The 24,720-nt window shown below is 44.8% G+C and overlaps 1 protein-coding gene across 6 annotated transcripts in view; it reads left to right on the top strand.

The window, feature by feature from the left end:
* Positions 1 to 24,720, top strand: part of spg21 (SPG21 abhydrolase domain containing, maspardin) — a 170,912-nt gene that overhangs the window by 77,853 nt on the left and 68,339 nt on the right. For 5 of the 6 annotated variants that reach the window (XM_068017654.1, XM_068017655.1, XM_068017656.1 and 2 more), the window contains 3 exons: positions 4,040 to 4,201; positions 7,706 to 7,786; positions 10,605 to 10,750. In XM_068017654.1, the coding sequence (XP_067873755.1) occupies positions 4,040 to 4,201; positions 7,706 to 7,786; positions 10,605 to 10,750 (389 nt within the window). The remainder of the gene's footprint in view (positions 1 to 4,039; positions 4,202 to 7,705; positions 7,787 to 10,604; positions 10,751 to 24,720) is intronic. The other variant, XM_068017659.1, reaches the window with a different exon arrangement.

Here is a 24,720-nt window from a genome sequence, read left to right as displayed (position 1 = left end):
GGATGGGGAAGGAAACTGCAGGGGCTGGGCACAATCGAAATGTGGAGCTTATTCAGGGAGCAGCTACTGCGTGTCCTTGATAAGTATGTACCTGTCAGGCAAGGAGGAAGTAGTCGAGCGAGGGAGCTGTGGTTTACTAAAGATGTTGAAGAGCTTGTCAAGAGGAAGAAGAAGGCTTATGTTAGGATGAGACGTGAAGGCTCAGTTAGGGCGCTTGAGAGTTACAAGCTAGCCAGGAAGGATCTAAAGGGAGAGATAAGAAGAGCAAGGAGAGGACACGAGAAGTCATTGGCGGATGGGATCAAAGAAAACCCTAAGGCTTTCTATAGGTATATCAGGAATAAAAGAATGACTAGAGATAGGTTAGGGCCAATCAAGGATAGTAGTGGGAAGTTGTGTGTGGAATCGGAGGAGATAGGGGAAGTGTTAAATGAATATTTTTCGTCAGTATTTACAGTGGAGAAAGAAAATGTTGTCGAGGAGAATACTGAGATTCAGGCTACTAGGCTAGATGGGATTGAGGTTCACAATGAGGAGGTGTTAGCAATTTTGGAAAGTGTGAACATAGATAAGTCCCCTGGGCCAGATGGGATTTATCCTAGGATTCTCTGGGAAGCCAGGGAGGAGATTGCAGAGCCTTTGTCCTTGATTTTTATGTCGTCATTGTCGACAGGAATAGTGCCGGAAGACTGGAGGATAGCAAATGTTGTCCCCTTGTTCAAGAAGGGGAGTAGAGACAGCCCTGGTAATTATAGACCTGTGAGCCTTACTTCGGTTGTGGGTAAAATGTTGGAAAAGGTTATAAGAGATAGGATTTATAATCATCTTGAAAAGAATAAGTTCATTAGAGATAGTCAGCACGGTTTTGTGAAGGGTGGGTCGTGCCTCACAAACCTTATTGAGTTTTTTGACAAGGTGACCAAACAGGTGGATGAGGGTAAAGCCGTGGATGTGGTCTATATGGATTTCAGTAAGGCGTTTGATAAAGTTCCCCACGGTAGGCTATTGCAGAAAATACAGAAGTATGGGATTGAAGGTGAATTAGTGCTTTGGATCAGAAATTGGCTAGCTGAAAGAAAGTGGTGGTTGATGGTAAATGCTTATCCTGGAGTTTAGTTACTAGTGGTGTACCGCAAGGATCTGCTTTGGGGCCACTGCTGTTTGTCGTTTTTATAAATGACTTGGATGAGGGTGTAGAAGGGTGGGTTAGTAAATTTGCGGATGACACGAAGGTCGGTGGAGTTGTGGATAGTGCCGAAGGATGTTGTAGGGTACAGAGGGACATAGATAGGCTGCAGAGCTGGGCTGAGAGATGGCAAATGGAGTTTAATGCGGAAAAGTGTGAGGTGATTCACTTCGGAAGGAGTAACAGGATTGCAGAATACTGGGCTAATGGGAAGATTCTTGGTAGTGTAGATGAGCAGAGAGATCTTGGTGTCCAGGTACATAAATCCCTGAAAGTTGCCACCCAGGTTAATAGAGCTGTTAAGAAGGCATATGATGTGTTAGCTTTTATTAGTCGGGGGATCGAGTTTAGGAGCCACGAGGTCATGCTGCAGCTGTACAGAACTCTGGTGCGGCCGCACCTGGAGTATTGCGTGCAGTTCTGGTCACCGCATTATAGGAAGGATGTGGAAGCTTTGGAAAAGGTGCAGACGAGATTTACTAGGATGTTGCCTGGTATGGAGGGAAGGTCTTACGAGGAAAGGCTGAGGGACTTGAGGTTGTTTTTGTTAGAGAGAAGGAGGAGAAGAGGTGACTTAATAGAGACATATAAGATAATCTGAGGGTTGGACAGGGTGGATAGTGAGAGCCTTTTTCCTCGGATGGTGATGGCAAACACGAGGGGACATAGCTTTAAGTTGAGGGGTGATAGATATAGGACAGATGTCAGAGGTAGTTTCTTTACTCAGAGAGTAGTAGGGGCGTGGAACGCCCTGCCTGCAACAGTAGTAGACTCGCCAATTTTAAGGGCATTTAAGTGGTCATTGGATAGACATATGGACAAATTATTGGAATCTGTTCTGAGAGACAGGATAAACTGTCACTTAGAAAGGCACAGGTTTTATTTTAATTTTTGATATACAGCACTGAAACAGGCCCTTCGGCCCACCAAGTCTGTGCCGACCAGCAACCATCCATTTGTACTAATCCTACATTAATTCCATATTCCCTACCGCATCCCCACCATTCTCCTACCATCTACCTACACAAGGGGCAATTTACAATGGCCAATTTACCTATCAACCTGCATGTCTTTGGCTGTGGGAGGAAACTGGCGCACCCGGCGGAAACCCACGCGGTCACAGGGAGAACTTGCAAACTCCGCACAGGCAGTACCCAGAACTGAACCCGGGTCGCTGGAGCTGTGAGGCTGCAGTGCTAACCACTGCGCCACTGTGCTTCCCTCGTGCCCTGTGCCGTTAATCAAGGATAGTCAGCATGGATTTGCTAAAGGAAGATCTTACTTGACCAATAATAAAAGCAAAATACTGCAGACGCTGGAAATCTGAAATAAAAACAAAAAATGCTGGAAATACTCTGCTTTTCTCTCCACAGATGCTGCCAGACGTGCTGACTATTTCCAGCATTTTGTGTTTCTATTTCTTGTTTGACCAACTTGATCAAATTTTTTGAAGAAGTAGCAAGGAAGATAGATGAGGGTAGCGCAGTTGATGTGGTCTGCATGGATTTTAGCAAGGCTTTTGACAAGGTCCCACATGGGATAAAATCCCATGGGATCTAGGGAAATGCAGTAAGGTGGATACAAAATTGGCTCAGTGGCAGGAAACAAAGGGTAATTGTTGGCGGCTGTTTTAGCCACAGGAGCGCTGTTTCCAGTGGCGTTCTGCAGGACTCGGTACTGGGTCCCCTGCTTTTTGTGGTATATATTAACGATTTGGACGTAAATGATCAAGAAGTTTGCAGACGACACAAAGATTGGCCGTGTGGTATATAGCGACATGGATAACTGTCGGCTGCAGGAAGATAGTGATGGTCTGGTCAGATGGGCAGAAAAGTGGCAAATGGAATTCAAGCTGGAGTAGTGTGAGGTTATGCATTTGGGGTGGTCAAATAAGGCAAAGGAATACATGATTAATGGGAAAATACTGAGAAGTGTAGAGGAAGTAAGGGACCTTGGAGTGAATGTCCACAGATCCCTGAAGGTAGCAGGACAGGTCGATAAGGTGGTTAAGAAGGCATATGGAATCCTTTCCTTTATTTGCCAAGGTATAGAATATAAGAGCAGGGAGGTTATGCTGGAACTGTATAACTCATTGGTTCGGCAGTTCTGGTCACCTCATTACAGAAAGGACGTAATTGCACTAGAGAGGGTACAGAGGAGATTTATGAGGATGTTGCCAGGACTGGAAAAATACTGCTATGAGGAAAGATTGAATAGGCTGGGGTTATTCTCCTTGGAACAGAGAAGGCTGAGGAGAGATCTGATTGAAATGTACAAAATTTTGAGGGGCCTGGACAGAGTGGAGGTGAAGGGTCTATTTACCTTAGCAGAGACCTTAGCAGTGAAGAGAGGATATAGATTGAAAGTTATTCGTAGAAATATTAGAAGGGAGATGAGGAAAATCTTTTTCACTCAGAGGGTGGTAGGGGTCTGGAACTCACTGCCTGAAAGAGTAGTTGAGGCAGAAACCCTCAGCTCATACCAAAGGAGTTTGGATATGCATCTCAAGTGCTGTAATCTGCAGGGCTAAGGACCGAAAGCTGAAAGGTGGGATTAGAATAGGTGGATCGTTTTTCGGCCGGCAGAGAGACAACGCGCCAAGTGGCCCTAGCCGCACAACTAACACTACATTAATCTACATTAAATGTCATCCATCAGACGTGGGCCCTTTGCAGCTTGATCTCATTTTTCTCATCCAAGTTTCCACGACCAGTCCAAATCTTTGTCATCTGCGAGCTTGCAGGCAGTACTCCAATGCCTTCGTCCAGAACAAAGTACTGAATTTGGATATTTGGAGTCTGTATCTAGCTCAAGGTTTGGATAACTTGCTTTTAATTTTATTCCATATTACAGATAATAGTGGATGATGATGACAGTAAAGTCTGGTCCCTTTATGATGCAGGACCCAGAAACATAAGGTGCCCAGTTATATTTCTCCCCCCTGTCAGTGGAACGGCAGATGTGTTTTTCCAGCAGATTTTGGCCCTAACTGGATGGGGTTACAGAGTTATCTCTGTAAGTATGGGCCTATTTGCGGTCTCCTGTGCTGTATTATTCTGTGAAGCATGATAATCTTAAAAGAGAATTTAGTTGCTTTGTTCCAAATGATCATTTAACCACAAGTTAACATTCTTGGCTTTGATGTTAATTCTGCTATACTAAAGCATTAATTATTTAACAAACTGAAAGGGGGTTTTCACCCCTTGTGATGTCGGTGCATATCTTGATGTAAATAAATTGAAAATTTTCATTTCAACAACGCATTTATGCAAAAAGTTCAGATTATCACTGAATTAGTAATGTTAAATTACTAATTACAGTCGCTCTCCGAGAAATCCGCCGATACCAGAAGTCTACCGAGTTGCTTTACCGTAAGCTACCCTTCCAGCGTCTGGTGAGGGAAATTGCCCAGGACTTCAAAACTGACCTGAGGTTTCAGAGCGCTGCAATTGGAGCTTTGCAGGAAGCCAGTGAGGCCTATTTGGTTGGTCTGTTTGAGGACACCAACCTGTGTGCTATCCATGCCAAAAGAGTGACCATTATGCCCAAAGACATCCAGCTGGCACGACGGATCAGAGGGGAGCTTGCTTAAAACTCTCCATTTAATGACATTTTCTCCAGACTATTTTGAAGTGACACAAACTATTTCTAAAACATTATTGGACTGCAAACTTGGCTTCTTGTGGAGGCTGGGCCTTTATTTTGTTAAATTGCTAATTGAAGCAATTACTGTTTATGAAAACAGGGAAGGAATTACTTGGTTATCTTGAGATAATACTAAACCACTTAATGTTATTCCTTACATAATCCAAATCACAAAGTTTTGTCTGTAGGCATCGTGTTAATTGGTAACCCAGAGAGTGCCTTTTACGGGTGACGTGTTGATATTTTGGAAGAATGAGATTAAAATGCTTCAAACTGTTGCCTTCGCCTTCACCCTTCATTGGTCCCAAACTATATCTCTGGGACAGTTCAAGTAGCTCGGGTTTACTGCCCCAGTTAGTTCTGTCCTCCATCAGTCCCGTCTTCCTCTGCAGTCCCCCATGGATGGTTATTCACTTCTCCCTTGCTTGCTGTCTCCACGATTCGAATGCCCTGAGCAGTCTGGCACTGTCTCTCGGGTGACCATATTCTGGAGAGTTTTATCCAGCAACACACCACTTTTTCCACCACCACCAACCCCCGCCCCACCCCCCCGCTGCCTCCACCCTGCTCTGCTGCGGGATGTGGCCAGTTGCTCCTTGAGCACAGAGACTCTTTAGGGACTCAAATTTCCAATTATTACAAATGTGGTACCACGCTTAACTTTTTAAAGCTTTGCTATGCAAAAACGGTTAGGATTTGAAAGGGAATTTGATGATTCTTGAATAAAAAATTATAGGTATATAGGAAAAGAGCCAGGGAGTGGGACTAACTGGGTTGCTCTTCGAAAGAGCAACGAAGACTCGATGAGCAAAATAGCTGCCTTTTGTACTGTGCTATTCTGTGACTCCCATATCAGACACATCACGAGGGATCCCTGCACCCACCAAAGAACCATAGAAAAGAACCCAGCGATCCGGGTTCGATTCTGGGTACTGCCTGTGCGGAGCTTGCAAGTTCTCCCTGTGACCGCGTGGGTTTTCGCCGGGTGCTCCGGTTTCCTCCCACAGCCAAAGACTTGCAGGTTGATAGGTAAATTGGCCATTATAAATTGCCGCTAGTATAGGTAGGTGGAAGGGGAATTGAGGGAAAGTGGGGATGTGAGAGGGTAATGGGATTGATGTCGCATTAGTATAAATGGGGGGTTGATGATTGGCACACTCTCGGTGGGCCGAAGGGCCTGTTTCAGTGCTGTATCTCTAAATAAAATTTTTAAAAAAGTTATGGCACAGAAGGAGGCCATTCAGCCCATCGTGTCTGCACTGGCTGGAAAATACTAGCCGCCCAATCTAATCCCATCTTCCAGCACCTGGTTCAAAGCCTTGCAGGTTACAGCCCTTCAGCTGCATGTCCAGGTACCTTTTCAAAGAGTTGAGGGTTTCTGCCTTCACCACTGATTCGGGCAGTGAATTCCAGACACCCACCACCCTCTGGGTGAAGAAGTTTTTCCTCGTGTCCTCTCAAATCCTTTTACCAATTAGCTTAATTCTGTGCCCCCTGGTAATTGACTTCTCCACTGGGGGAAAACAGGTCCTTCCTGTCTACTCTATCTAGGCCCCTCATAATTTTGTGCAACTCAATTAAGTCACCCTTCAGCCTCCTCTATTCCAAGGAAAACAACCCTAGCCAATCCAATCTTTCCTCATAGTTGCAACATTCAAACCCTGGCAACATTCTTGGAAATATCCTCTGCACTCTCTCCAGAGCAATTATGTCCTTCCTGTAATGTGGTGACTGGAACTGTATGCAATGTGGTACTCCAGCTGTGGTCTAACCAGCATTTTATACAGTTCCAGCATTACTTTTGTATTTTATACCTCAGCCAATAAAGGCAAGCGTTCCATATACCTTCTTCACTCTATCTACCTGTCCTGCCACCTTCAATAACCTGTGGACATGCACTCCAAGGTCTCACTTCTACCCCTCTCAATGTCTTTCCGTTTATTTTGTGTATTCCCTTGCTTTGTTTGCCCTCCCCAAATGCATTCCCTCATACTTGAACTCCATTTACCAGTTTTCCGCCCACTCAACCAAGCTACTGATATCTTTCTGGAGTCTGCAGCTATCCTCTTCACTACAACTGCACGGCCAATGTTTGTGTCATCTGCAAATTTCACAATCACGCCTCCTACATTTAAGTCCAAATCCCCTGGATCTCATGGGCTTACATTTTCCTGACCAGTCTCCCATGTGAGACCTTGTCAAATGCCTTACTAAAATCCATGTAGACTACATCCACTGCACTACTCTCGTGAGTCTGTTAAACATCCGTTTGTGTTTAACTTACAAATGAGACAATGTTAACGTGAACTCCTACCACCAATTATGTCTTGTTGGAATCAAATGCCTCCTACTCACATCATTTATTATATATAAAAGAAACCTCTCGAGCTGAACTCCTGCTAAGGTTGAACTCCATACTCTTGTCTCTTGCACTCCACTGCTCTCTTGAGCTTAGCTCACCTAGTTAATCAATTAGTTAACAGAGTACCAGCTCAAGCCAACCCGCAGATGAGGTACCAAACAAACAAGTTGAAACTGTTAACACAGAACAACTGAAGTGAAATTAATCCAACTCCAATTACATAAATAGATGAAATATTTAGGACTTGTGTTCTGGTGATTATTAGCACATGGAATACTTTAGCATACAGGACTAATAAGGCACATTGCAACAGCAAATTGGATAAGTGTTTGAAAAGGATGAATATAAATGGATGCAGAAAAATATGAATAGAATGCTCCAGTTGAGCAGTTAGCACCAGTGCAGGGGGTGTGGGTCAGATGGCTTCCTTTTGTACTGTCAATTCTATGGTTGACGCACATTTCTTTGAACTGCACACAAGTCCTTTTTTACTATTTTTAAATATTTCACAGCTACAGTATCCTGTATACTGGGACCTCCTTGAATTTTGTGATGGATTCAGGAAGCTTTTAGATCATCTACAACTGGATAAGGTCAGTGCAAGTGACAACTGGCTTGTGACCACATCATTAGATTACAAAACACATTTTGGTTGGATACATTAATAATTTGGATTTGGAATCAGAAGTACAATTTCTAAATTTTCCGATGTCATTGAATTGGATGTGTAGTTAGTGCAAAGGAAGAATTAACAAAGTACAAGATGATATTTGTGAAATTGCAGGATGGGCATTTCATTGGCAAATGAGTTTTAACATAGATAAACGTGAAGTGATGCTTTTTGGTCAGGAGGATAAGGAAGTTACATACTGCTTGGATAATCTAATTGTGGTAGAGAAACAAAGGGATCTAGGGGTGCAGATACACAAATCTCTTCAAAGTAGCGATCTAATAGGGAAAATGTTAAAGCTATTATTAAAGAGGTTATGGCAGGGCACTTTGAAAAATCCAAGGTAATCATGCAAAATCAACATGGTTTTCTGAAAGGGAAATCAGGTTTAACCAATTTATTGGAGTTCTTTGAAGAAGTAACGTGCTATGGATAAAGGGGAACCTATGGATGTACTGTACTTAGATTTCCAGAAGGCATTTGATAAGGTGCCACATCAAAGGTTATTGCAGAAAATAAAAGCTCATGGTGGGGGGGCGGGGGTAACATTGTGGCGTGGATAGAAGATTGGCTAGCTCGCAGGAAATGGAAAGTAGGCATAAATGGGTCATTTTCTGGTTGGCAATATGTAACGAGTGGTGTGCCACTGGGATCAGTGCTGGGGCCTCAACTTTTTACAATTTATATAAATGACTTGGATGAAGGGACCGAAGGTATAAAAGTAAGTTGTGAAGAGGCCATAAGGAGGCTACAAAGAGATATTGATAGGTTAAGTGTCTGGGCAAAGACCTGGCAAATATAATGTGGGAATGTGTGAAACTTTTCATTTTGGCAGGAAGAATAAAAAAGAAGCATATTATCTAAATGGTGTGAGATTGCAGAGCTCTGAGATGCAGAGGAATCTGAGTGTCCCATTGCATGAATCACAAAAGGTTAATACGTAGGCACAGCAAGTCATTAGGAAAGCTAATAGCATGTTATCATTTATGGCGAGGGGAATTGAATCAAAAGCTTATGCTTCAGTTATACGGGGCATTGGTGAAACCCCATCTGGAATACTGTGTACAGTATTGATCTCCTTATTTAAGGAAGGATGTAAATGTGTTTGAAACAGTTCAGAGAAGGTTTACTGGAAAGGTTGGACAGGCTATGTTTTTATCTGCTGGAATTTAGAAGAGTAAGAGGCGACTTGGTTGGAGCGCATAAGATTCTGTGGGGTTTTGACGGGGTGGAATAGGATGCTTCCTCTTGTGTGAGAATCTAGAACTAGGGATCACTGTTTAAAAATAAGACAGAGAAGAGGAGAAATTTTTTCTTTGAGGGTTGTGATTCCTTGGAACTCTCTTCGTCAAAAGGTGGTGGAAGCAGAATCTTTGAATATTTTTAAGGCAACGGTAGATAGATTCTTGATAAGCGATGGGGTGAAAGGTTATTGGGGGCAGGCGGGAATGTGGACTTGAGGTTGTCTGATCAGCCATGGTCTTGTTGAATGGCGGAGCAGGCTCGAGTGACCTACTCCCCCTCCTAATTCATATGTTCATATATACGTTAATAAGGCCATAAGAAAATCAAACCAAGCTCTGGTTCATTCTGAGGTAGAACTGAAGAGCAGGCATGTTAGGTTAAACTTGTGTGGAGCTGTGGTTAGACCACACTTGTGTATTGTGCACAGTTCTGGTCCCTATTATAAACAGGATAATCGAGGAATTGCAGAAGGTGCAAAAAAGATTCATAAGGGTGATACCAGAACTCAGGGTTATAACTATCAGGAAAGATTGAACTGTGTAGTACTGTTCTGTAGCAGACAGAAAGCTGAGGGGTGGCTGATGATGCAAGGGTTTGATAGGGTAGATGTAGTTGGGTGGCAGGGGAGAACCAAACCTAGGGCCAAAAATATAAGATAGTCACTAATAAATCCAATCTGGAATTCAGGAGAAATTTATTTCCCAAAGGACAGTGACAATGTGGAAAGCACTAACATAAAGAGTTGTTGAGGCGAATACAGGGAAAAAGGAACAGAAGAATATGCTTAAATAAATACAGGAAGTACTGAAAATACTCAGGTCTTTGTAGAGAGAGAAAAACAGAGTTGATGTTTTGAGTTGGGTATGACACTTCAGAACTGGAGGAAGGTAGAAATGTGATGGGTTTTATGTTATGGGTTTCATGGAAAGGGAGGGAGGAGGGGGATGAAGAACAAACAGGAAGGTCTGTCATAGGTTAGAGGGCAGGGGAGATTAACATACAAAGATGTCATGGAGAAATGGCAAGGGAATTGTTGTATTAAAAAAACAAAGCATTTGTCCAGAGAGAGTGTTAATGGCAGAATAATGAACAGCTCTGTCTGAAAGCAAAAACATGAAAACAAGTTTAAGACAGGCACAAGGTAAAAAAAAAAATCAAAATTGGGGTCATGGTCTGAAATTGTTGAGGTCAGAAGGCTGTAAAGTGCCAAATCGGAAGATGAAGAGCTGTTCCTCGAGCTTGAGTTGAAGATGTATTTATCAGGTTAGTTAAAGGGGGCCTGGGAGGAGGCTTGTGTGGAATGTAAATGCTGGCATAGAGCAGTTGGGCTGAATGGCCTATTTCTAGAGTGCTGTAGACTTGCTGTAACTTTTGATGAAATCAGATAAAATGGAATTCCTCTGAAAGGTGAATTGTAGAAATTCACCTGAGTTTCAATGTCAAAATAACCACAAATCCTTCAATAAACTAACGCCAGCCAAATCTGACTTCTTTAGGTTCACATTTTTGGTGCTTCTTTGGGAGGATTTTTGGCGCAGAAGTTTGCTGAATATGCATACAAATCACCGAGAGTTCATTCTCTTGTCCTATGTAACTCATTCAGTGACACATCTATCTTCAACCAGTCTTGGACTGCCAGCAGGTAAGAAATGAATAAAGAACCAAGAAGAACAAAGAAAATTACAGCACAGGAACAGGCCCTTCGGCCCTCCAAGCCTGCGCCGATCCAGATCCTCTATCTAAACATGTCGCCTATTTTCTAAGGGTCTGTATCTCTTTGCTTCCTGCCCATTCATGTATATGTCCAGATACATCTTAAAAGACGCTATCGTGTCCGCGTCTATCACCTCCGCTGGCAACGCGTTCCAGGCACCCACCACCCTCTGCGTAAAGAACTTTCCACGCATATCCCCCCTAAACTTTTCCCCTCTCACTTTGAACTCGTGACCCCTAGTAATTGAATCCCCCACTCTGGGAAAAAGCTTCTTGCTATCCACCCTGTCTATACCCCTCATGATTTTGTACACCTCAATCAGGTCCCCCCTCAACCTCCGTCTTTCTAATGAAAATAATCCTAATCTACTCAACCACTCTTCATAGCTAGCGCCCTCCATACCAGGCAACATCCTGGTGAACCTCCTCTGCACCCTCTCCAAAGCATCTACATCCTTTTGGTAATGTGGCGACCAGAACTGCACGCAGTATTCCAAATGTGGCCGAACCAAAGTCTTATACAACTGTAACATGACCTGCCAACTCTTGTACTCAATACCCCGTCTGATGAAGGAAAGCATGCCGTATGCCTTCTTGACCACTCTATTGACCTGCGTTGCCACCTTCAGGGAACAATGGACCTGAACACCCAAATCTCTCTGTACATCAATTTTCCCCAGGACTTTTCCATTTACTGTATAGTTCACTCTTGAATTGGATCTTCCAAATTGCATCACCTCGCATTTGCCTTGATTGAACTCCATCTGCCATTTCTCTGCCCAACTCTCCAATCTATCTATATTCTGCTGAATTCTCTGACAGTCCCCTTCACTATCTGCTACTCCACCAATCTTAGTGTCGTCTGCAAACTTGCTAATCAGACCACCAAAACTTTCCTCCAAATCAGTTATGTATATCACAAACAACAGTGGTCCCAGCACGGATCCCTGTGGAAGACCACTGGTCACACGTCCACTTCTACTCTCTGTCTCCTGTTGCCCAGCCAGTTCTTTATCCATCGAGCTAGTACACCCTGGACCCCATGCGACTTCACTTCCTCCATCAACCTACCATGGGGAACCTTATCAAATGCCTTACTGAAGTCCATGTATATGACATCTACAGCCCTTCCCTCATCAATCAACTTTGTCACTTCCTCAACGAATTCTATTAAGTTGGTAAGACATGACCTTCCCTGCACAAAACCATGTTGCCCATCACTGATAAGCCCATTTTCTTCCAAATGGGAATAGATCCTATCCCTCAGTATCTTCTCCAGCAGCTTCCCTACCACTGACATCAGGCTCACCGGTCTATAATTACCTGGATGATCCCTGCTACCCTTCTTAAACAAGGGGACAACATTAGCAATTCTCCAGTCCTCCGGGACCTCACCCGTGTTTAAGGATGCTGCAAAGATATCTGTTAAGGCCCCAGCTATTTCCTCTCTCGCTTCCCTCAGTAACCTGGGATAGATCCCATCCGGACCTGGGGACTTGTCCACCTTAATGCCTTTTAGAATACCCAACACTTCCTCCCTCCTTATGCCGACTTGACCTAGAGTAATCAAACATCTGTCCCTAACCTCAACATCCGTCATGTCCCTCTCCTCGGTGAATACCGATGCAAAGTACTCGTTTAGAATCTCACCCATTTTCTCTGACTCCACGCATAACTTTCCTCCTTTGTCCTTGAGTGGGCCAATTCTTTCTCTAGTTACCCTCTTGCTCCTTAGATATGAATAAAAGGCTTTGGGATTTTCCTTAACCCTGTTTGCTAAAGATATTTCATGACCCCTTTTAGCCCTCTTAATTCCTCGTTTCAGATTGGTCCTACATTCCCGATATTCTTTTAAAGCTTTGTCTTTCTTCAGCCTCCTAGATCTTATGTATGCTTCCTTTTTCCTCTTAGCTAGTCTCACAATTTCACCTGTCATCCATGGTACCCTGATCTTGCCATTTCTATCCCTCATTTTCACAGGAACATGTCTCTCCTGCACGCTAATCAACCTCTCTTTAAAAGCCTCCCACATATCAAATGTGCATTTACCTTCAAACAGCTGCTCCCAATCTACATTTCCCAGCTCCTGCCTAATTTTGGTATAGTTGGCCTTCCCCCAATTTAGCACTCTTCCTTTCGGACCACTCTCGTCTTTGTCCATGAGTATTCTAAAACTTACGGAATTGTGATCGCTATTCCCAAAGTAGTCCCCTACTGAAACTTCAACCACCTGGCCGGGCTCATTCCCCAACACCAGGTCCAGTATGGCCCCTTCCCGAGTTGGACTATTTACATACTGCTCTAGAAAACCCTCCTGGATGCTCCTTACAAATTCTGCTCCATCTAGACCTCTAACACTAAGTGAATCCCAGTCAATGTTGGGAAAATTAAAATCTCCTATCACCACCACCCTGTTGCTCCTACATCTTTCCATAATCTGTTTACATATTTGTACCTCTATCTCACGCTCGCTGTTGGGAGGCCTGTAGTACAGCCCCAACATTGTTACCGCACCCTTCCTATTTCTGAGTTCTGCCCATATTGCCTCACAGCTCGAGTCCTCCATAGTGCCCTCCTTCAGCACAGCTGTGATATCCTCTTTGACCAGTAATGCAACTCCTCCACCCCTTTTACCTCCCTCTCTATCCCGCCTGAAGCATCAATATCCTGGGATATTTAGTTTCCAATCATGCCCTTCCCTCAACCAAGTCTCAGTAATAGCAATAACATCATACTCCCAGGTACTAATCCAAGCCCTAAGTTCATCTGCCTTACCTACTACACTTCTTGCATTAAAACAAATGCACCTCAGACCACCAGTCCCTTTACGTACATCATCTGCTTCCTGTCTACTCTTCCCCTTAGTCACACTGACTTCATTATCTAATTCCTTACAGGCTTTAGTTACTACCTCCTTAATCTCCGCTGACCACCTCATTTGGTTCCCATCCCCCTGCCACATTAGTTTAAACCCTCCCCAACAGCGTTAGCAAAAGCACCCCCAAGGACATTGGTTCCAGTCCGGCCCAGGTGTAGACCGTCCAATTTGTAATAGTCCCACTTCCCCCAGAACCGGTCCCAATGTCCCAAAAGTCTGAACCCCTCCCTCCTGCACCATCTCTCAAGCCACGCATTCATCCTGACTATTCTTTCATTTCTACTCTGACTATCACGTGGCACTGGTAGCAATCCTGAGATTACTACCTCTGAGGTCCTACTTTTTAACTTGGCTCCTAACTCCCTAAATTCTGCTTGAAGGACCTCATCCCGCTTTTTACCTATATCATTGGTGCCTATGTGCACAACGACAACTGGCTGTTCACCCTCCCCTTTCAGAATGTTCTGCAGCCGATCTGAGACATCCCTGACCCGTGCACCTGGGAGGCAACATACCATTCGGGAGTCTCGTTTTCGACCACAGAACCGCCTATCTACTCCCCTTACAATCGGATCCCCGATGACTATAGCCCTTCCACTCTTTTTCCCGCCCTTCCGAACAGCAGAGCCAGCCACGGTGCCATGAACCTGGCTACTGCTGCCTTCCCCTGATGAGCCATCTCCCTCAACAGTATCCAAAACGGTATACCTGTTTTGGAGGGAGATGACCGCAGGAGCCACTTGCACTGCCTTCCTGCTCTTTCTCTGCCTTTTGGTCACCCGTTCCCTGTCTCCCTCAGCAATCCTAATCTGCGGTGTGACCAACTTGCTAAACGTGCTATCCACGACCTCCTCAGCATCGCGGATGCTCCAAAGTGAGTCCATCCGCAGCTCCAGAGCCGTCATGCGGTCTAACAAGAGCTACAGCTGGACACACTTCCAGCACGTGAAGGAGTCAGGGACATCAGCCGTGTCCCTGAGCTCCCACATTGAGCAAGAGGAGCATAACACGGGTCTGAGATCTCCTGCCATTTTTAATCTTAAGCTTAAATTAGTCTTAACTTAGATAAATGAAAAAGGAACGAAAAGTTTTTACCAATCACATGAAAAAAAATAAATAGAAAAAGCCTTACCTTATCTGCACACCACCGAGTCCTTTTTTTTTTTGGTTAGAGGAGGAGGGCGGGTGGGAGACACTACCCGTGTAGTGTCTCGAGTTCAGCCGCTGCCCAAATATATAGGACTTACTTACCCAGCTGCCACCTCGCTCTCCCTGTCGCCGCTGCAAAAAGAAACTGCCAAAACAAACAGGTAATTTTATCGATTAAATATTAAAGATTTTATCTTACAACATAAGCATTTACTTCTCGTAAATTTCGATAAGGTAATAGTATAGAAGCAGCAGGTTATGGACAGAGCTAAGCAATCCGATCAAATCAAAGCTTTGCTGTCTTGCCACGTCCAGTCTGCAGCTTTCTTGGTCATATTCAACCACAAGGCCAATTTTTCTAACATCTGCATACTTTTCACTTATACCCCATATATTTAAATCTTAATTATTGTCTGCCATGAAATGCTAGGGACTAAGCCTGTGAAACAGCTTTCCAGTCACAAAAACACCTGTTGACCATTAAACTTTTGCTTCCTGCCACTGAACCAATTGTGAATTTAATTTGTCCCTTTCCCTTGGATCCCATGAGCTTTTTCTTTTCTGACCAGTCTGCCAGGCGGGACTTTGTCAAAACCGCTGCCAAAATGCACATAGATTTCACCAAACACACTACTCTCATCAGTCCTCCTTGTTAGCATCTCAAAAAATTCTATCACGTTAGTCAGACAAGACCTCTTAACAAATCTACACTGACTGTCCAAAGTGGATAACCTCACATTTATCCACATAATACTGCATCTGCAATGCATTTGCCCGCTCACCCAACTTTTCCAAATCACATTGGAGCCTCTTTGCATCCTCCTCACATCTCACATTCCCTCCCAGCTTTGTGTTGTCTTCAAACTTGGAAATGTTATTTAGTTCCCTCAAAGAAGAACAAAGAACAGTACAGCACAGGAACAGGCCATCCAGCCCTCCAAGCCTGCGCCGATCTTGATGCCTGCCTAAACTGAAACCTTCTGCACTTCCAGGAACCGTATCCCTCTATTCCCGTCCTATTCATGTATTTGTCAAGATGCCTCTTAAATGTCGCTATCATACATGCTTCCATCACCTCCCCTGGCAGCAAGTTCCAGGCACTCACCACCCTCTGTGTAAAGAACTTGCCTCGCACATCCCCTCTAAACTTTGCCCCTCTCACCTTAAACCTATGTCCCCTAGTAACTGACTTTTCCACCCTGTGAAACAGCTTCTGACTATCCACTCTGTCCATGCCTCTTATAACTTTGTAAACCTCTATCATGTCGCCCTTCCACCTCCGTCGTTCCAGTAAAAACAATCCGAGTTTATCCAACCTCTCCTCATAGCTAATGCCCTCCAGACCAGGCAACATCCTGGTAAACCTCTTCTGTACCCTCTCCAAAGCTTCCACGTTCTTCTGGTAGTGTGGCGACCAGAATTGCACGCAATATTCTAAGTGTGGCCTAACTAAAGTTCTGTACAGTTGCAGTATGACTTGCCAATTTTTATACTCTATGCCCCAACCGATGAAGGCAAGCATGCCTTCTTGACTACCTTATCCACCTGCGTTTCCACTTTCAGTGACCTGTGGACCTGTACGCCCAGATCTCTCTGCCTGTCAATACTCCTAAGGGTTCTGCCATTTCCTGTATACGTCCCACCTGCATTAGATCTTCCAAAATGCATTACCTCACATTTGTCCGGATTAAACGCCATCTGCCATTTCTCCGCCCAAGTCTCCAACTGATCTATATCCTGCTGTATCCTCTGACAATCCTCATCACTGTCCGCAACTCCACCAACCTTTGTGTCGTCCGCAAACGTACTAATCAGACCAGCTACATTTTCCTCCAAATCATTTATATATACTACAAACTGCAAAGGTCCCAGCACTGATCCCTGCGGAACACCACTCGTCACATCCCTCCATTCAGAAAAGCACCTTTCCACTGCTACCCTCTATCTTCTATGACCGAGCCAGTTCTGTATCCATCTTGCCAGCTCACCTCTGATCCCGTGTGACTTCACCTTTAGTACGAGTCTGCCATGAGGGACCTTGTCAAAGGCTTTACTGAAGTCCATATCGACAACATCCACTGCCCTTCCTTCATCAATCATCTTCGTCACTTCCTCATAAAACTCAATCAAGTTAGTGAGACACCACCTCCCATTCACAAAAACATGCTGCCCTCACCCAAGTAATTGATAAATATTTGAATAGCTGAGTCCCAAGCACTGATCCCGGTGGTACCCCACTAGACACTGCCTGCCACCTGGAAAAAGACCCGTTTATTCCTACTCTCTGTTTCCAGTCTGTCAACCAATTCTCAATCCATGCCAGTATATTACCTCCAATCCCATGTGCTTTAATTTTGCACACTAACCTCTTATGTGGGACCTTATCAAAAGCCTGCTGAAAATCCAAATACACCACATCCACCAGTTCTCCCTTATCTAATCTACTAGTTACATCCTCAAAAAACTCCAGTAGATTTGTTCAGCATGATTTACCTTTCGTAAACCCATGCTGACTTTGCCCAATCCTGTTTATGCTTTCCAGGTGTTCTGCTATCACATCCTGCATTTTCCCCACTACTGGTATAAGGCTAGCTGGTCTGTAGTTCCACATTTTTTCCCTCCCTCCTTTTTTAAATAGTGGGGTTACATTTGCCACCCTCCAATCTGTAGGAACTGCTCCAGTGTCTATAGAATTTTGGAAGATGACCAATGCATCTACTATTTCCGAACCCACTTCCTTTTGTACTCTGGGATGTAGATTATCAGGCCCTGGGCATTTGTCAGCCTTTAACCCTATTAATTTCCCTTGTTGTGCCTAACACGCACTTAGTCTTAAAGAATCCGCGGAATCCGATTGGTGAAAGGTATATCGATATTTTATACACACACTAAATCATCAAGTATAAGCTCTCGCTACTTGTACAGTATCAAAACTCATAGAGTCGTACAGAATAGAAACAGGCCCTTCGGCACACCTTGTCCATGCCGACCATAATGCCTGTCTATACTAATCCCAGCTGCCTGCATTAATTCCATATCCCTCTATGTCTTGCTCATTCAAGTATCTGTCCAGATGCCTCTTAAATGTTGCTGCTGTTCCTGCCTCCTCCACCTCCTCAGGCAGCTCATTCCAGATACCCACTATTCTTTGTGTGAAAAATTTACCCTTTGATCCCTCTTAAACCTCCTCCCTCTCACCTGAAATCTATGCCCTCAAGTTTTAGTCACCCCTACCATGGAAAACAGACTCTGGCTATCTACCCTGTCTATGCCTCTCATAATTTTATATACCTCTATCCCCTCTCAGCCTCCTTCGCTCCAGGGAAAACAGACCCAGCCTGTCCAATCTCTCTTTATAACTCAAGCCCTCCAAACCAGGCAACATCCTTGTGAATCTTTTCTGTACCCTCTCCAGCTTAATCACATTTTTCCTGTAGTGCGGCGACCAGAACTTCACACAGTACTCCAAATGCGGCCTAACCAACGTTATGTACAACTGTAACATGACGTCCCAACTCTTGGACTCGGTGCCTCGACCAATGAAGGCAAGCATGCCATACTCCTTCATCACCACCCTGTTTACCTGTGTTGCCACTTTCAGGGAACTATGTACTTGCACCCCAAGGTCTCTCTGCTCAACAACACTCTCCAGGGCCCTGCCATTCACTGTAAATCTCCTTCCCTGGTTTAACTTCCCAAAATGCATCACTTCACACTTGTCTGCGTTAAATTCATTTGCCAATCCTTTGCCCACTTTCCCAGTTGATCTATATCCTGTTGTAACCTTGGACAACCTTCTTCACTGTCCACAATACCACCAATTTTGGTGTCATCTGCAAACTTACTAATCATGCCCCTTACATTCACATCCAAGTCATTAGTATATATGACAAACAACAGAGGGCCTCGTACCGATCCCTGCGGCACACCACTGGTCACCGGCCTCCAATCTGAAAAACAACCCTCCACTACCACCATCTGCCTCCTATTACCAAGCCAATTTTGTATCCAATTTGCTAGCTCACCCTGGATCCCATGTGTTAGAACCTTCTGGACCAGCTTTCCAAGCGGGACCTTGTCAAAGGCCTTGCTGAAGTCCATGTCGACAACGTCCATCGCCCTGCCCTCGTCAATCCTCTTGGTCACCTCCTCGAAAAACTCAATCAAATTCGTGAGGCATGATCTCCCACGCACAAAGCCATGCTGACTATCCCTAATCAGACCATGCCTTTCCAAATGCATATAAATCCTGTCTCTCAGAATCCCTTCCAATAACTTTCCCACCACTGATGTAAGTCTCACTGACCTGTAGTTCCCTGGCTTATCCCTGTTGCCCTTCTTAAATAAAGGCACAACATTAGCTATTCTCCAGTCTTCCGGTACCTCACTCGTGGCTAACGTTGATTCAAAAATCTCTGCCAGGGCTCCAGCAATCTCCTCCCTTGCTTCCCATAGCATCCTAGAATACACCTAGTCAGGCCCTGGGGATTTATCCACCTTAATGCACTTCAAAACCTCCAACACCTCCTCCTTTGTAATGTTGATATGCTCCAGGATATCGGTGTTCCCTCCCTTGAACTCACTAGCTTCCATGACCTTCTCCACGGTAAATTCGGACGAGAAATATTCATTTAAGACCTCGCCCATTTCCTGTGGCTCCACACACAGATTGCCGCACTGATCCTTAAGGGACCTACTCGCTCCCTAGCTACCCTTTTACTCATTATACTTATAAAATCTTTTAGGATTCTCCTTTATCTTATCTGCCAGGGAAATCTCATGGCCCCTTTTTGCCCTCCTAATTTCCTCCTTAAGTGTAGTCCTGCATCCCCTATTGTCGTCGAGGGACTCGCTTGATCCCAGCTGCCTATACCTGACATATGCCTCCTTTGTCCTGACAGACTCTCAATATCCCTTGTCAACCAAGGTTCCCTAAACTAGCCAGCCTTGCCCTTCCATCTAACAGGACCATTCCGGCCCTGAACTCCTCCTGTCTCATTTTTAAAAGCCTCCCACTTGCCAGACGTCCCTTTACCTGTAAACAGCCTCTTCCATTCAACTTTTGAGAGTTCCTGTCTGATGCCATCGAAATTAGCCTTCCTGCAATTTAGGACTTCACCCTGAGGACCAGTCCTATCGTTTTCCATAACTTTCTTGAAGCTAATAAAGTTGTGGTCACTGGTCCCAAAGTGCTCCTCCACTGACACATCAATCACCTGCCCATCCTCATTTCCTAAGAGGAGGTCAAGTGTAGCCCCTTCTCTAGTAGGGCTATCCACATACTGCTTCAGAAAACTATCCTGGACACACTTAACAAATTCTTCCCCATCTGATGCCTTAGCACTGAGGCAGTCCCAGTCAATATTAGGGAAGTTAAAATCACCTACTATTACAACCCTATAATTCCTACACCTATCTGTGATTTCGTTAGATATATGCTCCACCACTTCCCTCTGACTATTGGGGGGCCTATAGTATAATCCCATCAAAGTGATCACCCCTTTCTTATTTCTAAGTTCTACCCATATGGCCTTGCTGGACATTCCCCCCAGGATATCCTCTCTAAGTACTGCCGTGATGTCCTCCCTAATCAATAGTGCAACTCCCCCTCCTCTCTTACCTCCACCTCTGTCACGCCGGAAAGATCGGTACCCCGGAACATTGAGCTGCCAGTCCTGCCCATCCCTCAACCACGTTTCCGTAATAGCAATAATATCACAATCCCATGTACCGATCCATGCTCTTATGTTCATCTGCCTTACCTGTCAGGCTTCTTGCATTAATAATTGCAGTTTAGCCTACCAGACCTTCCATGCTCCCTGGCCTGCCTACTGGACTTGCTTGTTTTAACCTCTACATTTGCCTCAACTATCTCATCTGAGAAACTACCACTTTGGGTCCCACCCCCCTGCAAGACTCGTTTAAACCCTCCCGAGTAGTGCTAGCAAACCTCCCCGCAAGGATATTGGTCCCCCTTCAGTTTAGATGCAACCCGTCCTTCTTGTACAGGTCACCTCTGCACCAGAAGAGATCCCAATGATCCAAGTAGCTGAAGCCCTCCCACCTACGCCAGCTCTTCAGCCACACATTTATTTGCCTAATCCTCCTATTACTACCCTCACTAGCACGTGGCACAGGGAGTAATCCTGTGATTACAACCCTAGAGGTCCTGCTTTTTCACCTTCTGCCTAACTCCCTATATTCACTTTGCAGGACCTCATCTCTTTTCCTGCCTATGTCGTTAGTACCAATATGGGCCACGACCTCTGGCTGCTCACCCTCCCCTTTCAGAATGTCCTGCAGCCGCTCCGAGACATCCTTGACCCGAGCACCAGGGAGGCAACATAACATCCTGGAGTCTCGTTTGCGGCCACAGAAACGCCTATCTGCACCCCTTACGATAGAATCCCCTATCACTATAGCTCTTCCAACCCTTTTCCTCCCCTGCTGTGCAGCAGAGCCCTCTGGACTCATCAAAGTACAAGCTCTCACTACTTGCACAGTCTACTACCCGTCAAGACACGAGGTGATCAGTCTTGGACTTGCGACTTCTCTTCTGTTCTCTGAGCCCCTGGCTCAGTGTATCTTCTCGAGTGTTCTTCCCCCGGGTTCTCGTACCTTCCTCAGTTTCAGTCAGGGGTTAAATCTTGTTTCCAGGACCCGCCCCTCTTACTTACTCATAGGGGTCTGGTATAGTGACATAATGATAATTCCTGATTTGGCTCAGTGAGAACCTGTTCAAAACTTCACAATTTCCCATTGTCTATTATGAGTTTAATCATATCTGGTGTCCATGATGACTGCTAGTTTCTAGGATCCTCCTCAATACTTTTTCTATAATATCTCCAATTCCTCGGCTATCTGTGTGCTGTGCCGCTTTCCACTCAGCCCCCTCTATGCTTTAACACACTGTTCATTGTTGTCATAGAGAGATACAGCAGAGAAACAGGCCCTTCGTCCACCGAGTCTGTGCTGACCAACAGCCACCCATTTATACTAATCCTACATTAATCCATTATTCCCTACCACATCCCCACCATTATCCTACCACCTACCTATACTAGGGGCAATTTACAATGGCTAATTAACCTGTCAACCTGCAAGTCTTTGGCTGTGGGAGGAAACCAGAGCATCCGGCGGAAACCCACGCAGTCGCAGGGAGAACTTGCAAACTCCGCACAGGCAGTACCCAGAACCGAACCCGGGTCGCTGGAGTTGTGAGGCTGCGATGCTAACCACTGCGCCACTCTGCTGCCCCACTGTGATAGTTGTGTGACCATCCCCTTTGTTTCAACTAAGTCCTTATGTGTTTTTACTGGGTCTTCATCCTGGCACTATTTTTTTTTTACAAATACTGATTTCCTTCAGTTTCTCCCTCTCATTAGACACTTGGTTCCCTAACATTTCTGGGAGGTTATTTGTGACCTCCTTTGTGAAGACAGAACCAAAGCATGTGTTTAATTCTTCTATTTCTTTGTTCCCCATTATAATTTCCCCCACTGTAACTCAGTTAAAACTACTAAAATACGCGACGCAACCACGTTAGCATGCAAGCGAGAGAAACACACGCAGGTAGATACAGAAGGGGAGGAAAGAATTTTTGGAGGGTGGGGGGTGGCGATGGTTGAAGTCAAATTCATAATAAAGGAAATTCAATTACTGGTTGGAAATGTCCTTGATAAAAGCTGAAGTCTTGGAGTTCTGGCTGGGGCCTGGTGTGCAGTTTCTAACTTGCTGGAAGTGTAGGGACCTGGGAGTGGGGCGGTGACTGGTGGACCTGCGAGGAAGCTGATCTGGAGCGGCGGCAGGCTAGCTGTGTCTCTTGGCACGCGCTGAGACTTTAAAGAGGAATAAAAAAGACTTAGAGTGACATCACGGGAAATCTGCAAGGTGATTGGTTGGGTAACTAACAGCTGTTGGTCAATTTAAATTGCTTAAAAAAAGGGGAAAGTTGTTTTTTTGTTTGAAAACGACTTCAAGTGATAAAGTGAGTACTACTAATGTGTTTTTTTTAAATTAGTGTAATTTAGATTGTCGTGGGTCGTGTTTGGAGTAGAACAAAGCCCCTAGTGTAATGAGTATTTTTTAAAGGGAGTAACTAATTAATCTAAAGGTAAGTCAAGGCAGGAGAGCTCACACCCGTGATATGCTCCTCCTGAGCTATGTGGGAAATCAGGGATGCTTCCAGTGTCGCTGACGACCATGTGTGCCGGAAGTGTATCCAGCTGCAGCTACTGGCTACCCGCATTATGCAGCTGGAGCTGCGGGTGGATTCACTGTGGAGCATCCGTGATGCTGAGGACGTCGTGGATAGCACATTAAGCGAGGTGGTCACACCGCAGGTAATGGCTGCAAAGGCAGAAAAGGGATGGGTGACGACCAGGCGGAGTAGTAGCCGCAGGCAGGTAGTGCAGGAGTCCCCTGTGGCATCCCCCTCTCAAACAGATATACCGCTTTGGATACTGTCGTGGGGGATAGCCTCCCAGGTGAAAGCAGCAACAGCCAAGTTCGTGGCACCATGGATTGCTTTGCTGCACAGCAGGGGTGGAAAAGGAGTGGAAGAACTATAGTGATATAGGTGGTGGAGTTGCATTGCTGGTTAAAGAGGAAATTAATGCAATAGTGAGGAAAGATATTATCTCTGACGATGTATGGGTAGAGCTGAGAAACACTAAGGGGCAAAAAAAGGTTAGTGGGGGTTGTATATAGACCCCCAAACTGTAGTGGTGATGTTGGGTATAGCATTAAACAGGAAATTAGAGACGCATGCGATAAAGGAACTTCTGTAATTATGGGTGAGTTTAATCTGCATATAGATTGGGCAAATCAAATTAGTCACAATACCGTAGAGGAGGAATTCATGGAGTTATACGGGATGGTTTTCTGGACCAAAACGTTGAGGAACCAACTGGAGAACAGGCCATCCTAGACTGGGTATTGTGTAATGAGAGAAGAATAATTGACAATCTAGTGGTGCGAGACCCCCTGGGGATGAGTGACCATAATATGAGCATTCTTCATCAAGATGGAGAGTGATGTAGTTGGTTCTGAGACTCGGGTCCTGAATCTTAGTAAAGGAAACTCCGAAGGTATGAGGCGCGAGTTGGCTGTGATGGATTGGGAAACGTTACTTAAAGGGATGACGGTGGATAGGCAATGGTAAAGATTTAAAGAGCGCATGGATGAACTGCAACAATTGTTTATCCCTAACACAAAAACAAGAAATGCTGGAATCACTCAGCAGGTCTGGCAGCATCTGTGGAAAGAGAAGCAGAGTTAACGTTTCGGGTCAGTGACCCTTCTTCGGAACTGACAAATATTAGAAAAGTCACAGATTATAAACAAGTGAGGTGGGGGTGGGGCAAGAGATAACAAAGGAGAAGGTGCAGATTGGACCAGGCCACATAGCTGACCAAAAGGTCACGGAGAAAAGGCAAACAATATGTTAATGTATTGTTTATCCCTGTCTGGTGCAAAAGTAAAACGGAAAAGGTAGTCAAATCATGGCTTACAGGGGGCATTAGATCCAAGGAAGAGGCATATAAATTTGCCAGGAAAAACAACAGACCTGAGGATTGGGAGCAGTTTAGAATTCAGCAAAGGAGGACCAAGGGATTGATTAAGAAGGGGAAAATAGAATAAGAGAGTAAGCTTGCAGGGAACATAAAAACTGACTTTAAAAGTTTCTATAGGTATGTAAAGAGAAAAAGATTGGTGAAGACAAATGTAGGTCCCTTAAGTCAAAAACGGGAATTTATTGTGGGGAACAAAGAAATGGCTGACCAACTAAATGCATTCTTTGGTTCTGTCTTCACAAAGGAGGACACAAATATCATACCAGAAATGTTGGGGAACGCAGCGTTTAGTGGGAG

This window comes from Heterodontus francisci, chromosome 38, assembly GCF_036365525.1.
Source record: "Heterodontus francisci isolate sHetFra1 chromosome 38, sHetFra1.hap1, whole genome shotgun sequence".
NCBI classification, from domain to species: Eukaryota; Metazoa; Chordata; class Chondrichthyes; order Heterodontiformes; family Heterodontidae; genus Heterodontus; species Heterodontus francisci.
This window is presented reverse-complemented; position numbering and strand designations above follow the sequence as displayed.